General features: G+C 37.0%; 2 protein-coding genes across 2 annotated transcripts in view; one reads left to right on the top strand and one right to left on the bottom strand.

The window, feature by feature from the left end:
• The window catches only part of LOC145486354 (nostrin-like), a 25,836-nt gene extending 11,806 nt beyond the window's left edge, over positions 1-14,030 (top strand). Inside the window, exons 11-17 of the mRNA XM_081464995.1 lie at positions 5,967-6,086; positions 6,595-6,703; positions 6,823-6,911; positions 7,713-7,841; positions 8,025-8,112; positions 10,628-10,663; positions 11,186-14,030. Coding sequence (XP_081321121.1) covers positions 5,967-6,086; positions 6,595-6,703; positions 6,823-6,911; positions 7,713-7,841; positions 8,025-8,112; positions 10,628-10,663; positions 11,186-11,361 — 747 coding nt within the window. The 3' untranslated portion in view covers positions 11,362-14,030. The remainder of the gene's footprint in view (positions 1-5,966; positions 6,087-6,594; positions 6,704-6,822; positions 6,912-7,712; positions 7,842-8,024; positions 8,113-10,627; positions 10,664-11,185) is intronic.
• LOC145486369 (kinetochore protein Spc25-like) lies at positions 13,589-19,462 on the bottom strand. Its single transcript, XM_081465015.1, has 6 exons — positions 16,868-19,462; positions 16,713-16,778; positions 16,460-16,606; positions 16,030-16,134; positions 14,812-14,910; positions 13,589-14,216 (listed from the first exon to the last, which is right to left on the bottom strand). The coding sequence occupies exons 1-6, from the start codon at positions 17,190-17,192 to the stop codon at positions 14,086-14,088; spliced, it is 873 nt and encodes a 290-aa protein (XP_081321141.1). The 5' UTR covers positions 17,193-19,462; the 3' UTR covers positions 13,589-14,085.

The raw sequence follows: 19,462 nt of genomic DNA, 5'->3' as shown, positions 1-19,462 counted from the left end.
GGTCCAAGACGACCACACCATTCCCTTTGTCTGGTTTTAAAATGACAATGTTTTTGTTCTTCTTTAGCTCCTTAAGAACTCTGAGTTTCTTGAGGTCAGCAGTCGTTGGACGGTATGAAGAGACATAAGAATGGGCTAAATGAGAAAGGTCTGCAACAAGTTTTCCTGCTTGCTTGGTGTCCCTCAAGTTCTTTGCCATGGTGTGATTGATAAGCTCAAAGCATGTGAAGACATCTGACTCGTTTATCTTTGGTGGACGGATGGAATGTGTTAATCCAAATTTGAGAATGTCGAGTTTTTCTGACATGAGACTATGAGAGGAAATGTTAGTGACAGTCTCATTGGAGATGGTTGATGATGTTTCCAAAAGGTCTAGATAGCAGCAGACATGTAAAGATTTTAAGTTGATAAAGGAGGCTATTCGTATTCAAAAAGAACTACCTTCCCTCAATCAGCAATTACACCATGTAAATCTAAAATTATCCTTTTAACTTACACCTTTTCACATTCTGTTGTTACTACTTGTCTTAATTAGCATTTTTGCCTACTTATTATTCAACTTGCTTTGTAATCATTCATTCAACTGAAGATGACAGAAGCTCTGTCGAAACATGTCTTGCAAACTTAAAAAATTGGTCGTTTTCCTTAAAATCTTTACATGTCTGCTGCTATCTAGACCTTTTGGAAACATCATCAACGACATAGCAGAAAGGTATGATCACATCAACATTGCTGATCTACGAAAATTTGAGAAGATCTCGATCAAGTCTCGCAAAGCCGAGTTGGATTTAAACTTCCTACGCAACTGTCAGTCCTTCAATGTTTTTCCCAAGTTTCTCAGCTTCAATCTTCCTAACACCAATCGACACAACACTATTACCATCCGTAAACAGCTTTTGAGAAGTGCCATCGCTAAACGTTCAAGGGAACATCGGAAATTGATCCACACAAGAGACCAGCTAAGTAATCGTGTTCGAAGTATCCTGAACAGTGTAGATTTCTACGTTCTCGAACACACAGTACATCACCAAGTTACGAAAGCAACCGCTCAATTTATCAAGACACACCAGAAGAAACTCAAAAATCTCACACGTAACACTTCTCTTCCTTTTAGCTCCAATGAGACTGTCACTAACATTTCCTCTCATAGTCTCACGTCAGAAAAACTCGACATTCTCAAATTTGGATTAACACATTCCATCCGTCCACCAAAGATAAATGAGTCAGATGTCTTCACATGCTTTGAGCTTATCAATCACACCATGGCAAAGAACTTGAGGGACACCAAGCAAGCAGGAAAACTTGTTGCAGACCTTTCTCATTTAGCCCATTCTTATGTCTCTTCATACCGTCCAACGACTGCTGACCTCAAGAAACTCAGAGTTCTTAAGGAGCTAAAGAAGAACAAAAACATTGTCATTTTAAAACCAGACAAAGGGAATGGTGTGGTCGTCTTGGACCGAACAGATTACGACCAAGGTATTCTTAAAATCATCAATGACACTTCCAAATTCCGGCCCATCAAGGAAGATCCAACTTCACTGAGAGAAGGTAGACTGCAGCGACTTCTCCAAAAGTTGAAGAAAGATGGTCACCTTGCCAACGAAGTGTACGAAAACATCTATCCCAAAGGCTCTCAACCAGCAAGAATTTATGGCCTCCCCAAAATGCACAAGGATTTTGGGCCTAACTCAACTCCGCCATTTCGCCCCATCGTGTCTTCTATTGGAACTTACAATTATAACCTGGCCAAATATCTATGCAATCTTTTGGCGCCGCACATCCCAACTGAACACTGTGCTACAGACACTTTTACTTTTGTACAGGACATTCAATCTTCGTCTATGTTTGGTAAATTTATGGTTTCCTTCGATGTGGAAAGTCTCTTTACTAACATACCTCTTGAGGAATGTATTGACCTGGCGGTCAATTACATTTCCGAGGGCAATCCTGACCTTAAGTTAAGTAAACCTGAACTTAGAAGCCTTTTCACTGTAGCCACTGCCCAGACCCATTTCTTATTTAACGGTTCTTTCTATGACCAAATTGATGGTGTGGCCATGGGGTCTCCCCTTGCTCCCGTATTAGCCAATCTTTTTATGGGGCATCATGAAAAACTATGGTTGGAAAATTTTCAATGCTCTAAAATTTTATTTTATCGTAGGTATGTTGACGACACTTTTTGTTTATTTCACTCGGAGCACGATGCTGTTATATTTTTTGACTACATTAACTCTAGGCACCCCAACATAAGGTTTACTATGGAAAAAGAACTTAATCGCAAATTACCCTTTCTAGATGTTCTTATTGATAATAGTGACACTAATTCCTTCCTAACTAGGGTTTACTGTAAGAAAACCTTTACTGGGTTATTAACTAATTATTTTAGCTTCACCTCGTACTCATACAAAGTAGGTCTCATTAGGACTCTTGTTGACAGGGCCTACAAGATCAACAACACGTGGTTGGGGTTACACGAGGATATAACCAAGCTTACTGAAATTCTCAAAAAGAACCTTTTCCCTGCCCATTTAATTGAAAAAGTGGTTAACCGTTACATCACTGGGACCCATAGCAATCATTGTCCCCGGGGCTACCCCCTTACCACCTCGCCCACGTTTTACTTTAAGCTGCCATACATAGGCCATTTTTCTGTCATCACTCAGAAGAAGATTCGACACTTAATCAAGTGCTATTGTAATGATTTAGACATCAAATTAGTTTTTTCTTCCTTCAAGATAGGTAACCTTTTTGGTGTGAAAGACCCTATCCCCGACGGGCTTCGTTCACGTGTGGTTTATAAGTTTACATGTGCGGGCTGTAATGCCTGTTATGTCGGCGAAACCTCCCGACATTTTTCCACACGCGTACGTGAGCACTTAGCCGTTGATAGGGCCTCTCACATCTTCAAACATCTTCAGAATTCTGAACGTTGTCGCTCATTGTGTTTAATAGACTGCTTTCATATTTTAGGTCACGCCACTACCAGCTTTCAACTCAAGATAAAGGAGGCTATTCATATTCAAAAAGAACTACCTTCCCTCAATCAGCAATTACACCATGTAAATCTAAAATTATCCTTTTAACTTACACCTTTTCACGTTCTGTTGTTACTATTTGTCTTAATTAGCATTTTTGCCTACTTATTATTCAACTTGCTTTGTAATCATTCATTCAACTGAAGATGACAGAAGCTCTGTCGAAACATGTCTTGCAAACTTAAAAAATTGGTCGTTTTCCTTAAAATCTACTGGTATACTGGTGAAAATGCTGCAATCTGATTGGCTGAGGTACTCATACACTATCAGTCATTAAAGTGCAGTAGCTGTTGTCTGTCCACGAGATGGGGGCGTTTTTTCGTTTTGCCAAAGTTTTGAAGGAAAGTTTAGACCCTAGGGGATAAAAAATGGCTGCGTACATGTAGACAACTGCAAATTTCCAATGACAATTCCGTCCATGCAATTTTGTTAATGCATGAAGCTTAATAGTACATACACAAATAATTGGAAACTTTGGGTGATTCCAGAAAATATCCATACCATACCAAGGGCAGCATCTTAGAATTTCGAGGGAGAGGGGGGTTTCTTGGACTGGAATTCTGAATGTATGGGGGGGTGATGCAGTTTGGAATGCCAAACACTTAGGGGGAGGGGGGTTCAGCTCTGAATTTCCATAGGGGGAAGAAGGTGAAAGCTTCACTTGAAATCACTGATCTGTTAACTTTTCTGATTTGTAAATCAAGCATAAACCACAGGTGTTAGCATTCATGCGGATGAGCGGCAGATGGCTTGTTCAGCAAGCTCCACTTCAAGGAGGCCTTAAAGTTGATGAATTAGTTGACAGATTATTAAAATAACTATAACATCAGTCTGTGTTTCTTTCTGATCTAAAATTGTCGACAGACGATCCTGTTGCATGCAAAAATCTTGCACCAGGCTCTCGCTTCCAAATGGAACACCTGACAGATTTGTAAGGCTGCATTACTAGTGGTCAACAGTTACTCAGTGAATGAAATTTTCAATATGGTGGGTGACAGCACATCATGAACTTTACTTTTGTCTTTCACTGGTATCAATACACTGTCAATGTGATCTACTTTCCTGAAAATATGAAGCTAATGAACGGAAAGCAAAAAGTTTTATTTGGTAGTAAGCAGCTTAAAACACGGTGTACTTTATAACATTGACAAACTTGAGTGGCTTGTTTGCTAGACCAAAAATTGTTAGCAGAATTTCCTTTGAGGGGGGGGGGAAAGTGCAAGTTTCCTATTCATTAGAAGTTTTAGCCAGTCAAACAGGAATTCCAAAGGGTCTGAAAAAATAAATCAGAAATTCCGGAGGGAGAAGGGGTTAATGATTTTGGAATTTGGAGGGCATGAGGGGTAGAGCATTTTGGAATTTCCAAAGGCAAGGGGGTTGAAATGTTCATGTGGCCCGTGGTAGGGTATGGATATTTTGTGGAATCACCTATTGTTAGCATTAATTTCAGTTACAGTGTAATGTTGCAGTTCCTTGAGAGTTATGGTCCAAGGTTTGTAATAGACGGATGCAAAAACCACACAAGGATAAAGGTTCTGTGGCCAAAGCCTTACTTGTCTTCCTCAGGGGTAAAATCTGCACTGGATCAGACAAGTTGGCAAAAGTTTAAAGTCTAACAGCACTATAAGCTGAAGCCTCTGGCCAGCATCGTGCCAGAGTATAGACATTTGTTGCTTGCTCAAGCCTACTATATCCCTAGCACTACGAGCCAACATCACCTACACATGCTGCATTGAATTAGGCAAAATGAGAGCAAAATAGTGCTACTAAATAGCGAAAAACAAATCTTGGGGAAGTCACTGCAAGACTTAACCAATAGCATAACAGTGAGAGAGGACTTTATTCATTCAAATAATAACAACAATCAAACCTCCAAAAGGATGGAGGGTAGGAGTGGAAGACTAAATAATACTCACAGTAGCGATAAAGCTAGCGAATGGTGCTAAAGTTCAAGCTAGAACTCTTTATAGCCAGACAGCTGTCTGGGTTTAGGTCAATGGTGAATTATGTACCATATAAAGTAAAGATCCTCTTACAGCTTAGAAGGAGACGTGAATGGAGATATTTTAGACTAACCATGCAAAATATGTGATGTATCAGTGTTCTAGACAGTGTTGCAACATGTATTCATGAAAGGCTAAGTGTTCATTGTCTCTTTGAGACAAGAAAAACAAAAGAATTTGTTGCATTTCATTTAAATATTGCACTTACAACAACAGTAACAACCCAGCAGGGGCCTAGAGTGTCATGCTCCATTAACTGCACTTTAAAGAATTTCTTTAAAGCTTCATTAGAATTCTACTAAGACAATTAGATTATCTGCTCTCAATTTCTATGAGGTAATAGTTGATTTGGTCTTCTGCCTCATCAACTATCATTTCATAGAAATCTTGAGCTCATAATCTATTATTGTTAATTAGTATAAATCTACTAGGGTTCTATCACAAATGCCATTCTCTGATCCGCTACGCTACTCACTATCGATCTATTCTGTGATAAACAGTGAGTAACGTACATGTAGCAGTGTGCTCTCGTTAACAAAATGGCAGTCACTTCTTTGTGTTTTCGAGGTGTCTGTGAAAAGGATTTAGATAAAGTTTTGACAGACTAGTAGATTTCTATGCATAATATGATACAAATCTTGAACTCATAATCCAGTTGCTTAATAGAGGTGATTTTAAACCAATCGGTGTGCGCATTTTCTTTGGGCTATTTTCTAAATATTAATGGGTTTAAGTCTGCTTAAACCAAGTGGTCTATTGTGCCAGAGCTTATCCTGGTTTTGGCGGCATTTAGTAACAGAGTATTTCTACTCTCCTCTAGATCCTAGGTGGTATGCTAGGCTGTAGACCACTGTGCCAGCCATGTTGCACTATGTAATAGGGTTATTTAAACTAGTCAGGTTGAAACTGTATTTCCTTTTGACAGAATTATGAGAATGTTAGTTCAGAAGTATGGAAGATTAATCCCTCAGAAGATGTTGTTACAGCAGCTAAAACAAGAGGTGAACCACGAGGGCCTTCACAACAGATCTTGTATGATTGCTATGTGAGTACCATTTCTGTCAATTTTAATCAATATCTGGTGCAATAAATTTATCCTCCTTTAGTGATTGTCAGTGAGTAACATTTTGCTATTTAATGTTTTGTACAGTCAAACCTCTTCACAGTGGCCACCTTGGGGACAGAGGAAAGTGGCCATTTGTGGAGGTTCAACTGCATTCTGTTTTGAGCATTTTGTGATACTTTATAAAGAAAATATCCCAACATTAGAGCTAGTATTTTTTAAAAAAATTCTTGTCCACTGTATGCCTGGAAAATGTGTTAGAAAATTGGGTAAAGTTATGTACATATCTGGATGTTACTGCATACATTTGCTCCACCCATTACATAATATTACACAGAGCTTAATGTAGCTTGGTGGCTGATACGACAAATTGAAGTGAAACAAGTCAGTCAAGACAAGTGCCAACTAACATAATGCAGAAACACTGTTTCACTGAACTGTATTGTTTATTTATGTGCCGACTAAGTGGTAAATTTTGTTCTGCATGTAGGAGGAGGATTTAGAGACTCCCATGAACTTTGAGAGAAGAAGAACTGGGCTTCAAACAAAGATCCAACTACTCTCGGAATCACTAGAGAAACAAAAGAAAACAAAAGATGGTAGGACACCTTGTTGTGATACATAATTTACACCATGAATTGTTTACTTCAACGAAGTGGAATAAGGATGCTTTGGAAACTTGCCTGTTGATTTGTGGTTTAACTTTGCCTTCAACTAGGTATCACTTCACTCTATGAAGCTTACTCCTCAACTCCTGATTACTGCAGTGAAGAAGGTCAACAAGATGTCGCTACTCAACTTGCACATGTAAGTTTATCTCTTTTTAAATACCTTTTTCCTTTTCTCAATTACTTTTAATGTGCCACTCAGGGACTCAGCAAATCAAGGTTCTTGTCTGAAATCAGCAACCATGTACTACTGTCAACATTCAGAGTAGAAACAAGTTATTCTTAACAGTATGTACTATTAAAAAACTTTTGGAACTTAAATTTTTTATCTAATAATTCATTAAGTTTAGATATACTTAGGGAAAGTGTTTGATTAATATCTGATCTTGATTAGCATAGAGTTTAACAGTTTCATTTCCCAGTTTTCTCCTTAGTTTTAGTTTTAATTGGGAAGTTATATCATACACTTAAGACCACAATTGACTGCATTTTCTAACACATCGAAGTGGGACAAAAATACTCTGCTATGTTGTATTTTCAGCTCTCCTCTTAGTGTTTGGAAATGTAGTCCAGTGCAGTCATTTGTGGTTTATATATTACAGAAAATGCTAACTAAATTTAAATCTAATGCAACTTCCTAATTAACACTCAACTGTAAGTTAACTATTTCAGTTAACTTAACTACCATCTTATTTAAGGAGAATAGGAAGGATTCCTTCCACCTCTGCAATAGTCACAAGCTTTTATGCATAATGGACATTATTTTGGTATAGTTAGGCCATGACGTTCCTAGTGGAACAAAGGGCAGTTACAATGCCACGCCAGCGGACTTTGTTCGCGGCTGTTCTTTTTACCATAGTCCAGGTGATGTTGGCTTCTTTGAGCTCATTTTGATATAATTTTATTTATTTTTTTATTGAATGCATGTTTCACTTTACAGGCAAATGCAATAATCAATAGTTTGACAGCAAGTGTCAGTAAAGTCCAAGCTGCTTTGGCAGACCTGAATGGCCATCACAAACCAGATGTTTGGCTAACGCCTTACATAACAACCACCAAGGACAAACAGGTTAGATAACATACAGCATACTTGCTACTCCATTCCCACAGAATCTGCAATGTAGTACGAGAAATGGACCATTTACATATTAAGGGACCCTTGCCCCCAAGAGTAATTCTATACCAATATTTGATATAGCAGAATTTGTGTCACATAGTTGTACAATTGTATTAATTTGTTAATTGTGTACAGGGCCTGTTACAGAGTTATCTTAAAATTCCACTTGATCAAGTAACTACAGTTGAGTCTCCTGGTGTACAAGACGAGAGAGACAACAAAAGTAAGAACACTTGACTTGATTAAACAATTACATTATGAGATAGATCTAAGATCCTTGCGGATATAGATAATCTTGGGTGTCAAAGGAATGCATGACATTTAACAGGTCCCTTTACATTCTTTAAGAGATCTGTATTTAACAGCAGGAGTTAAGGCTGTTGTATGAGCATTTTCTTACCAGCTGTTGCTGAATTTAGCTATTGAGGAAATCTTCCTTTACCACTGTATTCATTATGTTATTCTAAAGACCTTCTGTCAATTATTGTGATTCAACAAAACATAGCTTGACATGAGGGTGAAACTCTTAAGTAATATTTTAGGTAATATTTTAGTTAGCATTTTAGATCCTATCTTATTCCTTGTATTTTTTAATGATCTGCCTGAAGCACTGCAATACTGTGTCACTGATATATATGCTGACGGCACTACAATCAGCTACTCTACTTGCTATCAAGCGGCCCCCAATTTCGTCTCAGAGGGCCTACAGAAGGACATTGATGAAGTCGTGAATTGGTCATCAAGTAATACAATGTTGTTAAATGAGTCCAAAACAAAATCTCTGCTTGTTACGGGAAAATGATTGGTGAAGAAGATGGAACATTCCTCCCTTTAGTTACGTTTAAAGTCTTGTGAACTTAATCAAGTGCACTCGCACAAACTGCTTGGGGTGACGATTGACAGTCAGCTTTCCTTTGACCAGCATGTGGATGACCTGTGCAAGAAGTTAGCACAGAGAATCGCTTTGTTGCGGAAAATTAGACGCTCACTACCTCTTGATCAAAGGAAGCTTTGTTATGACACAATGATTAAGCAGACAATGCTGTATGCCTCAACCATGTGGACATCCTGCTCTGTAGAAAACTTTCAGAAAGGTCCAGGCTACAGAAATGCACAGCGTAATACTGGGTACCAACACAAAAGCGAACAGTGTGAAACTTTTTAAACAATTAGGTTGGGTTCCATTTTACCATGAAGCGAAAATAAATAAGTCAATATTGGTATATAAACAGATTTTAGGGGAGTGCCCATCCTATCTTACTCATATGCTTGTTAGGAATACAGATGTGAACAGAAGAACGAGCAGGCATGGTCAATTAAACCTTATCTGCCCCCAATTCAAATGGGAGACTGAGGGTGGAAGGTCTTTCTCAGTATCGACTAGCCACCTCTGGAATATGATATCTGCCCACCTTAAAAACCAACCTAATCTTACAAGCTTCAAAAAATCCATTTTTAAACATTTTATGGACAGTTATAAGGAATTGGCCCATTTTATCATGCAAATTTTTAATTTTCTTGTTTTAATTGTTAAACTTGATCCAATGCTTTGCTTTTCAATATTTTAGTCAGTTTTTTATATAATCGTTGCATATTTGAGAATCAGTTTCTATATTTTTAATTATTTAAAATGTAATCTTTTTTATTCTGTAAATATATTTATATGAGGGCCACTGGTTTTTCAGTGATTATATACTGTTGTGTGCTACCCTCGATGAATAAAGTTTATTATTATTATTATTATTATTATTATTATTATTATTATTATTATTATAAATAATTATTAGTAGTAGTATAGGTAACCATACAGTTTCGAGTTCAGTTTGGAATTAATTTGCACGAGTGAGTTTTTCAAAAAGCTGAAATTGCTCGAGCCACTTTGGCAAGTGCAATTTCAGCATTTTGAAAAACTCACAAGTGCAAATTGATTCCAAATTGAACAAGAAAAACGGTATGACTACTTATTAATAATATGAACATGAAAAATTTGTGTGGAGGAAGTGCTGGAAGATCTTTCTTTAAGCCATTTTTTCTCATGCAAGAAAGCTTTTTTTAAAGTTTCTGCACAAAATTTTCATCATCATTTTATGTGATATCATTGGCTTAGAAAATTTCCTTTTGTCTGTCAGTCAATCATAACTCAGAATTACGATGTGTAATTTGCACTGGTGTTACTCTTTTTGCACCGGTGCTACACTTTTTGCCCTGGTGTTACACTTCAACTGCACTGCTCTCAGCCAGTCCGAATCTAGTCATTTTTTCATGTATATTATTATTATTATTACTATTACTATTACTATTACTATTACTATTACTATTACTATTACTATTACTATTACTATTACTATTACTATTACTATTACTATTACTATTACTATTACTATTACTATTACTATTACTATTACTATTACTATTACTATTACTATTACTATTGCTATTGCTATTGCTATTACTGTTACTATTACTATAACTGTTACTGTTATTGTCATTGTTGTTATTTTTATTATCACTATTACTATAACTGTAACTGTTACTGTTATTGTTACTGTTGTTGTTATTGTTATTGTTATTGTTATTGTTATTGTTATTGTTATTGTTATTATTATTATCATTATATGTATGGCTACGTATGGAGCTGTTCAGTTTTAACTATCATCTAAAAATAAATTTTCTTTTGAATTTTGCTGCTCCTGGAAGTAAAGGGATTGATTGATTTCTGTTTTTATCACATTTACCAGGTGATGATGAATTTGATGATTTTCCAGAACCACCTGGTGAGTGGCATGTAGCCATCGTAGTCGTTTCTTGAATATGCAAGATACTACATGCACTCTCATTGGTGAATAGTGTGTGTTTAGATGAGAGTATGTAAACACATTTGTGACATTTTAGATTCACAAAAGCAAAGTGGATGTTTCAGAAACTTGCCTGTTGATTCTGGGTTTAACTTTGCTTTCAACTAGATATCACTTCACTCTACAAAGCTTACTCCTCAACTTCTGATTACCGCAGTGTACTGATTACTGTATTGCATCTTGGGTTTCCATAACTGTCTTCAATTTTTGAAGCCCTCCAAGTGCTTAGATGAGGCTATGTAAACATGGAAAAAGTGCTGTATTGCTTAAATACATTGTGATAGTAAATGCTATCTTGTGCATTGGTTAGATAAAGTAAGGCATGTACAGCTTTCACTCTTACTAAGTTGTGCAAGACCAAACTGAACTATTTATGAGTCATCAGTGTCATTGTTTGCCTTACTTGTTATAATTAATTTATAAATCACTGTTTTGTTCCAGGGATCTGTCAATGTCGTGCTCTGTATGAATACAAGGCAGCACAAAGTGATGAACTTGATATTTTACCAGGAGACATTATCATATTAACAGCTAAATTGGACGGTGGCTGGTGGCAAGGAGAGCTTCATAACAGAACAGGAATATTTCCAGCTAGCTATGTTGAAGAAATTGGATGACTGTAAAGAATGTGTTCAAGATCATATCAATGCCAAAGATAGCAGGGGGAAAATGCTTTTGTATGTCCCTGTTTTCAGAACATGGAATTCCAGCAAAAATGAAACAAATGTTTTCATTTTGCAATGCCTTTGATATAAGGGTTTTGTAAATAATTGCAGGATTAAAAACTTATGAAAGTTACCGTTACTGCACAGTTCAAGATAACTATGTAGGCACAATATTCCACAACATCGTTTCCTCCATAAACACAAGCCATTGTACCAAAAGCATGATCAACAGTGTACACTTCTACTGGTGAATATTGTTGGTAAAATGTGATTTTTGGTAAAAAAAAAAATAATACATACATGTATGCTTTTATTACAATCAGTTTGGAGAAAAATGTTACTGTAAAAGACTACTGAAATATAAAGTTCAGATGTGATTATACTCCACCAATATATACAAACATCAGCCAAATGCAATAAACTGCAGATGTAAAAATTGGACAGCAATTTTGCAAAGGGACAAATTTTATCATCATATCATGAAAAACATACTTTTCTTAAAAACATTTAAGGAATTTTTAAACAGTTAAAAAATACACGTTTCAATGTTCTCAGACATCATTATCAGAGTCACTCAGTGACTCCATCAGTGCTTAACTCTTTGTCCAGCTTGTAGCATATTTTTGTTACCCTTTTTCAATGAACTATTGTTTTTCTTGTATTTATAAAATATAGTTTCTTTTAACTTGATAATGATGTCCAAGAACATTGAAACGTCGTGTATATTTTAACCATTTAAAAATTTCTTAAATGTTTGTGAGAAAAAAAATTTTGCAATTTTTTTTATAGCTAAGTTTTAAAAAGTCGCTTCTTTTTAATATACTTGAGCCACAAAGATCTTACAGTGTAAAATGGTAGACTAAGAAGAACATAAAAAAAAGAATTATCTACCATCAATTAAATTTTTTAAACTTTCAATTTGAAACAAACCAGTGAATGGATGGAGCAAAACATGTAATATTTATTGCCAGTATGGTGTGATTTACACACAAGTGGATTATGGAAGGTACAGTGTATCCTGAGTTAAGATAGCCAGTCAGAGCAAAATTAAACACTGTTCAGTGGTCTCCATTTGTATTAGTCTGTATACAGATTTATTTCACAGCTAACATGGCTGACAAGACCAATACTGATTAAATAAGCCAGTCAGAGTGTTTTAATTATTTTGTCTAATATAATTTTTGCTAGTAATGGACTGCATAAAGTTTCTACAGCTCCAGTTACAAAAGAAAGTATGCAATAAATCTTGTATATACTGAGCTTATGGTCTGAATAGTCTGAATTTCGGCCATCTCCCCAAGTTGCACTCTCTGCAGTGTGTGACTCAGGGAGACTACTGAAATCCAGGGTGTACTTTCAAGACAGTGGGGCTGATTTCCCTCACAGAACTTTTGAAAGGCCTAATTTCAATGGATATCTGCTTGTAAGCTAGATGACTGCAACAAAAATCCAACCTGCTCTAATATTGGTTAAAACAAAACTTTGCAAAGTTAATTTTGTACTTTTGTGAGGTTCTATTTATAGTATTTCAGCAATTTATTATGAGTGATGTTAGGGCACCCCCAAAAAATCAAGTTATTAATGAGAAACTTATTGTTTGGTAATCTAATTTTGAAGAAAACTGGAGAAATAAATTTTAAACCTTGTGATGTTTAGTTTTCTTTAGTGTGAAAACATCTTTATGGTTCCGAGTTAGGATCTATTGGAGGACACACGTGTAGATGATGTCGTGGACAAGTTTTCTTGTTTCTTTATTACATAGAACAAGTAGATTCCATGTTGCCATGGGTCTGTTCAGTAATACATCACAGAAGATGTCAAAATGTGGTAGGAGCATCAACATCATCTATGACCTATTACTGAACAGATGCATACCAACATGGAATCTATTTGTTAACTACACTGAACTCTCTCTTAGGTGGACACCCTCTGCAGTGGCTCCAGCTGTCCACTGTAGAGTATAGTTATACAGAGAAACAAGTGAAATTCAGCTGGAGCTGTCTGCCTTACAGGGGTACCCACTTTATGGTTTGGAAGTTACCTTTTGCGGTTTCATCTTGCATCTGATCGGTCGTGAAACAATAAACATTCCAGAAATTTTCTCTGGTGTTCACAGTTTTACGGGAAAGACTGTAACAGAGTTAGCTGAGTGTGCTTGTGGTAACTTTTGAGCAAGCTGTCATGGATAAGTTTAAATATTTATTTACCTCTGCGACCAGTTTACCTAACTCTAGAACATTTTCATTTTCAGTTCTTGCTCCTGAAAAAGTATTGTTACATGTACCCTTTCCTGCTGTTTGTCACATACACTTGCACTGTAAGTCTTTCTTAGAGTAAGATGGCCGGCCTTAAAAGTTGTTGGTCAATTCACCAGCTAGCACTTTGCTTATCTCACCATTATGTTACACTAAACCCTGTTAACACCACCAGTCCGATACATGTTAAAACCCTAATGAGTATTTAAATCTATGGTACAATCATGCTCTGCACGTCAAAAAAAGTTTTCACACATTTTTTATAGATAAAAATAGCTTGTCAAATACAAAGCACAGCCTTGCTTTCTGACACTTTGTTCCACAACATTTCCACTCTTTCACACATATTTCATTTTGATAACAGCTCCTTTAACAGTAGATGATTTATAGTACTCTTATTTACACGTGTTTAATAGCTGTACTATTCTGTTGTTTTTACAAAATCTTTAAACTTCCTCCTCATGCTGATTACAAACATGGAAAAGTTGTTTGTTCTGTTCAGGTTGTCCACCATTTCGGCAAGTCCTTCAACCTCTGGCATGCAATCTTTGACTGTGAACGTGAATTGCAAAAACAAATTAATCCTCAAAGTAGAATGTAAGCTAAAATCCTCTTCTAAACCATGTGTTTCTGCAAGCCAGGCTAGAAAATATTTACAGTAGCTACTTCCAGTTGAGTTTCAACATTTTCCCCTCAACTTTGAAACGTTATTTTTCTCAACCTACATGTGCAGTGTGATATTTAACACAGACGAATATAGAACTGATCAAAAATGGGAAATCATTCAAACAAATATTGTCACATTGAGATTCAAGCAGGTTCTTCCAACTTTTAATATGCTGTTATGTGAGAAAAGTTTAAAGAATTTGTTGAAATCAAGGGTGGATAAAGGTTTAAGTCTACATGCAAGCCAAGTGAGCCATCAGGCTTATGCTTATCTCCACTTTCTGTAGCATGAAGCAACTAGGAATATTTCTAAAATGTTAAAAGAAAAAAAAAAACTAGAAATATTTCAACTCCCCCCCTGGAAAGGATGCTAATCCATTGCAGGGTTAGCCCCTAGCATTACATTCAGTGGTACCCATTTATACACCTGGGTGGCTAAAGCATTTAAACAAAAATACATTCAGTACATTTGCATTATTACCATTGTATTTGTCATGATTAGTAATGGCCACAGTGAAAACAAAAGGCTTCTCTTCATCTTTTGGGTCTATGTACTTGAACACAAACTGCAAATGCTCCTCTAAGAAATGGAGAGACAAATTAATTTTAAGTGAAATGGGTGTAACAAGGGTTACATGTATGACAAACACTGAGAAGAAATGGCCCAAGGCAATTTTCATTATATTTTTGACTTCTGTAAGGTGATTACTATACATAGAAAATTTTCAGCCCAGCTTTAAGAGGAGAAGGATGAGGTTGCAGAAAAAAATTTCAACCAAGGGTCAAATTCTTGGAGTGATCACCTCCTTGATCTGCTGCTTCCATGGGCAACATCTGGACTAACTCCAGATAAAGACTGTGTTTGAGCTTAGTGGCTCATCAGGGCAGCACGTAGCACACATCTCTGCTTTCTGCTGAAGCATGAAGTGAACAGCAATAAAAGTATGCCTACTCCCTCTTTGAACAAAATGCAAGTGCACTACATGGTTGTCCCAGTATTAAAGCACACCCTCTGCTCAGCACACAAACTCTAAGCCCACTGAATCCTCCACAAACAATTTTTAGAAAAACCCATTAAAGTGCATGTATTTTATATTGCATTAGAAGTTGTAAATTGTTGTGTGATAAATCGACCTCAGATGACAGTATATGGTGGGACTTCAGAAGTATTTTTTTCAAGCACATAATATTTTATAGCTGAGAATATGTTGTTCCAGAACATATTCATACCCACCCTGTAGAGGATCGTTGGAAATTTCAGTAGTGAGGGGGTCTCCAAGACCTAATCATAACTTGCAAGCAGACTTTTTCCACGACACAGGCTTGCTTCCCAACCTTGGGAACCTATGCTGCACTCCTGTCAGCAATCCCCCCCCCCCCCCCCATCTCTTGCACCATTTTCTCAACTTCTCCACGCTTTGTAAGATTATAGCCAACTAGTCAGTCTCCCACCAGTTGGGATTTTTAAGAAGTTTCTGTTCAATTTACAATATTTGTTTGCTCATTTCAGTGTCCTCAGTTAGCACAATAGTGCTAAAGACTTTAAAAAAAAAATTAAAGAGACTTAAAAAGAGTTAAAAAGACTTTTAAAAAAAGTGATTTGGGGTGTTTTTTTTTTTCTTCCAAGCAGAAACCCAGTTATTAATGGTTGACAGACAATCCTACATTTATTAAAGGCAAATTCTTAAATTGGACCTACCATCCACCTTCTTAAAGGATAATCCCAGCCTTTCTTTAAAGTATTCTGTCCCTTTGGTAAATTGTTTGATCTTGTAAGAGGTGCTCTGTTCCTTGGCGGAAATTTCTGACAAAGATAAGATCAATATTTTTCTGATCACCTTGAAATTCACCATGGAGTCGTAGATTGACTAATGCTAGGTATACAAAAGAGGTGTAAAGTGACGACTACCTTGGAAACAGTGGTTTCCCACCACACACTGACACAGTAGGTGTTGGCTTATACAAAGGAAGAATTTTGGGGTATGAGTAAAAGAATTTTGGAATTTCAGTATTTCCTTAGGTCAAATCTTCTCTTTTTTGGTGGGAGGGGGGGGGGAAGATTTCTGAAGGCCACTCGTTTCTTTGAGTCTCTACCCCTCCTAGCCTACGCAAGCTTACTCTTTGATTACCTTCCTGTTGTTTCTGTAATCGCCCTTCAGTTTGTTCGAAATGTTTTTGCTTTTGATTCCTCTTCTCCACCAAGCGTTCCGCTGTCATCTGTAACTCTCGAAGCTCTTTTTCGAGATTTGCAACTTCTTCAGCCCTCTGTCGTAGAACTGCAGAGTGAAAAAACACTCTGACTGATCACTTGAGGAATAACGTTGAATTCTGAACTAAGTGTAAACACAACAGATCTGGTATTTTAAACGCCACATTTCTTACCTTCCAAATTTTTTTCACTCTGAAGATGATATCGATTGATTTTGTCTTCCAGATGCTTCATCTTCTCTTTGAGTTAGAAATGAAGAAGACAATTAAATTTAGATTGACAAAATAAGGGAACACCTCCGTGATCACAAACGTACAAGATTTCATACCTTTCCCGCCAGTCAACATATTTTCATGGTTCTCTTTATCCTCCAGGCGCGCTTTTCGAAAAGATTCCCCAGTCCATTCGTTGAGAAATTTTTCTTGTACCTTCTTCAAGTTAAGTCCCAGGTTCTCCAGTTCTTCGTTTGTCGTAGATCCCATTTTGTTGTAGAAACAGAGATAAATCTTGCGATGAAAAGAAGAAGTCTCTCGCGGTGTTATTTCAATTTTTCCTTCCAACCAATGAAGAGACCCGAAGAGATCACGTGATATAACGAAACCGCTGGATTTTGATGACTCACTCCACTTCTCAGCTCTACCACAGCCTTTCATCTTCAGCTTGTCAGCTTGTGGAGAGACATTTTCAAGGCCCTCGATGACTTCAATTAGTTATTTTTCCCTTAAACGAGACATGGATGACTTTATTTGTGCCCATATGACACAGCCAGCTTCATTTTTTTGGCGAACTGTCCAAAATGAGCACGGGAAAGTGGCAAGTGTTGTGGTCGCCAAACCAACAGGACAAGTTCATCACTTTTGGCAACAAAATATGTCTGTACGAAGTCACTAGATCGCAGGTAATATGGTAAATAAATTTTTCAAAAAAAAAAGCAACGGAATACCAGTAGTGATTCACGTCCTTTCACTTTGGCATCTTACACTAGGCAAGATTTTTCAAGACGATACCAACACAAAGTGGGGGTGGGGGGAGGGAAGGTGGGCATGATAGGTCTCGTGCTCACAAGGCTGGAACTAACTGCCCCGACCTGTCTTCAGGCTAATATTCCCCATTATAATTCACCAAATATTTTCGCTCAAGCGCTATCGGTCTAAACGCGTCACAAAGATATTCTCCAATTTTCAAAACTGCGTGTGTTGTGAAAAATATTTGAAGGATAATTAACACAATAGCCTCTATTTGTGGCAAAAATGTGTTCAGATATTTGTCCTTGGACATTATCTGTTCCTCAGAGACTGTAGTTTTCCTCGAGCTCTTGGGAAAATGTTCGCTTCTCGGAACAGATGATCTTCACAGACAAATAGGCCAGCACATCTGTGCACCAAATGGAAGCTATTGTTATTTATTATATGGGTGTGTCTCACATGCACTGGGAACTACCAAGTTCTCCAATTTGATTGGCTGACATTGATATTGACCACGGTCTAGATTTTCCCATCTAGACCAGCATGTAGACTGGTTACATTTTGCAGTGGAAACGTTGCAAACTAAAGCACAAAAATATTAACTATTTTCTTCTAGAAATATTAGTTCCAGACAATATTCATACTATAGAAGTGCCAAAAAGCCTGATGAGAAAAAAAATTAAAGACAATGGGCAAACTTTGGCAGATTTAAGTTCAGCTCATCACTGTTCGCAGGCAAAATGTCAACTGGTAGAAACCAGTTACATTAAACGAATTAGATTTTCCTTGTTTGCCATTTAATAAACATAGTATTAACTGTGCTTAGTCGGTGTGTATGGGAGAATCTTAACCTCGGTCATGAGTACAGACCTAACTGCATTGGGTCTGTGCTCACAACGTGCGTCAAGATTCTCCCATAAAGACCTCCTGCTTGGTTGATAAGAACTAAGTATAGCCCTGGCACTCAGTCAGTAAGAGGTTGCTATTGTGCTATGTCAATTAGCAAGTGAAAGACCATTTATTAACTTGAAGCTGATTAAGGTTAATTAACCACTGTAACTAGTTTGAGAAGTTCACCTGCTCTTTTCCTCTGAAGAAAGGCTTTCACTCAAAATGTCAGTTTTACTGTGGTCTTTAATCTACTTTATTAACTACAAGTTAACAACTTGCCAAGGTGCTGATAATCTGCTTCAAAGATCTTTCTCAGTTGTTTGCAACCAAGGCTTTGATTGCATTTTACAACCTTTTTTGGTCAAATAACCTTTGTTGTGATCACAATGACAGCCATTCTAATTATTCTTTGAAAATTTACAAAGTATCAATGTTATTATCCAGTTTCTCCTTACTGCTCTCACGCATTTGTGATAATTACCTTTTGGTGAATATAGCTGTTAAATAGGCTAAGTTGTGTTTTATGACCTGATCAGATAATTTATTCGCTTTCCTTGCACTCTTGAAATTTGAAAAAAGGCAAAGGGAGGTTACAAATTGATCAGTTTTTTCAGATTGAAGAGACCTGCCATTATGTTGTACAGTAGACTAGGAAAAATGTCCACTGAGAGAACTGCCTGCTTATAGGAAGTTAACAGTATTGTGTTCATATGTGACTCGAAACATGAAACACAAGCTCTAGGGTATTTTCAAATTTGTTCAGTAACGAGGGCTCGCAAAAAAATCTTGAATTCCAGCTTGCCCTTGGGGTGACAAGTAGCTCTCAAATTTTGCTTGGCAAGGCAAGTCTTAGTTTGCTACTTTAATGATCTAGCTGTCAGACAACTTGCCTGATCCCTTGCTCATCTGGCAAGCAAGAAAGATAAGTTACTTGCCTAGAAGGAAAATCTACTTGTCCGGGACAATGGGACAGCACTTTTTTCGATCCCTGAGCAGCACCTTTTTTCGGTTCCATGAAAAAAAATTTTCAGCAAATGAATTTTGATCAGCTAGGCTGAAGATGTGTC

This window comes from Orbicella franksi, chromosome 5 (genome assembly GCF_964199315.1).
Source record: "Orbicella franksi chromosome 5, jaOrbFran1.1, whole genome shotgun sequence".
In the NCBI taxonomy this organism is placed as follows: Eukaryota; Metazoa; Cnidaria; class Anthozoa; order Scleractinia; family Merulinidae; genus Orbicella; species Orbicella franksi.
The sequence above is the reverse complement of the archived record's forward strand: the minus strand, read 5'-3'. Positions and strand labels throughout refer to the sequence as shown.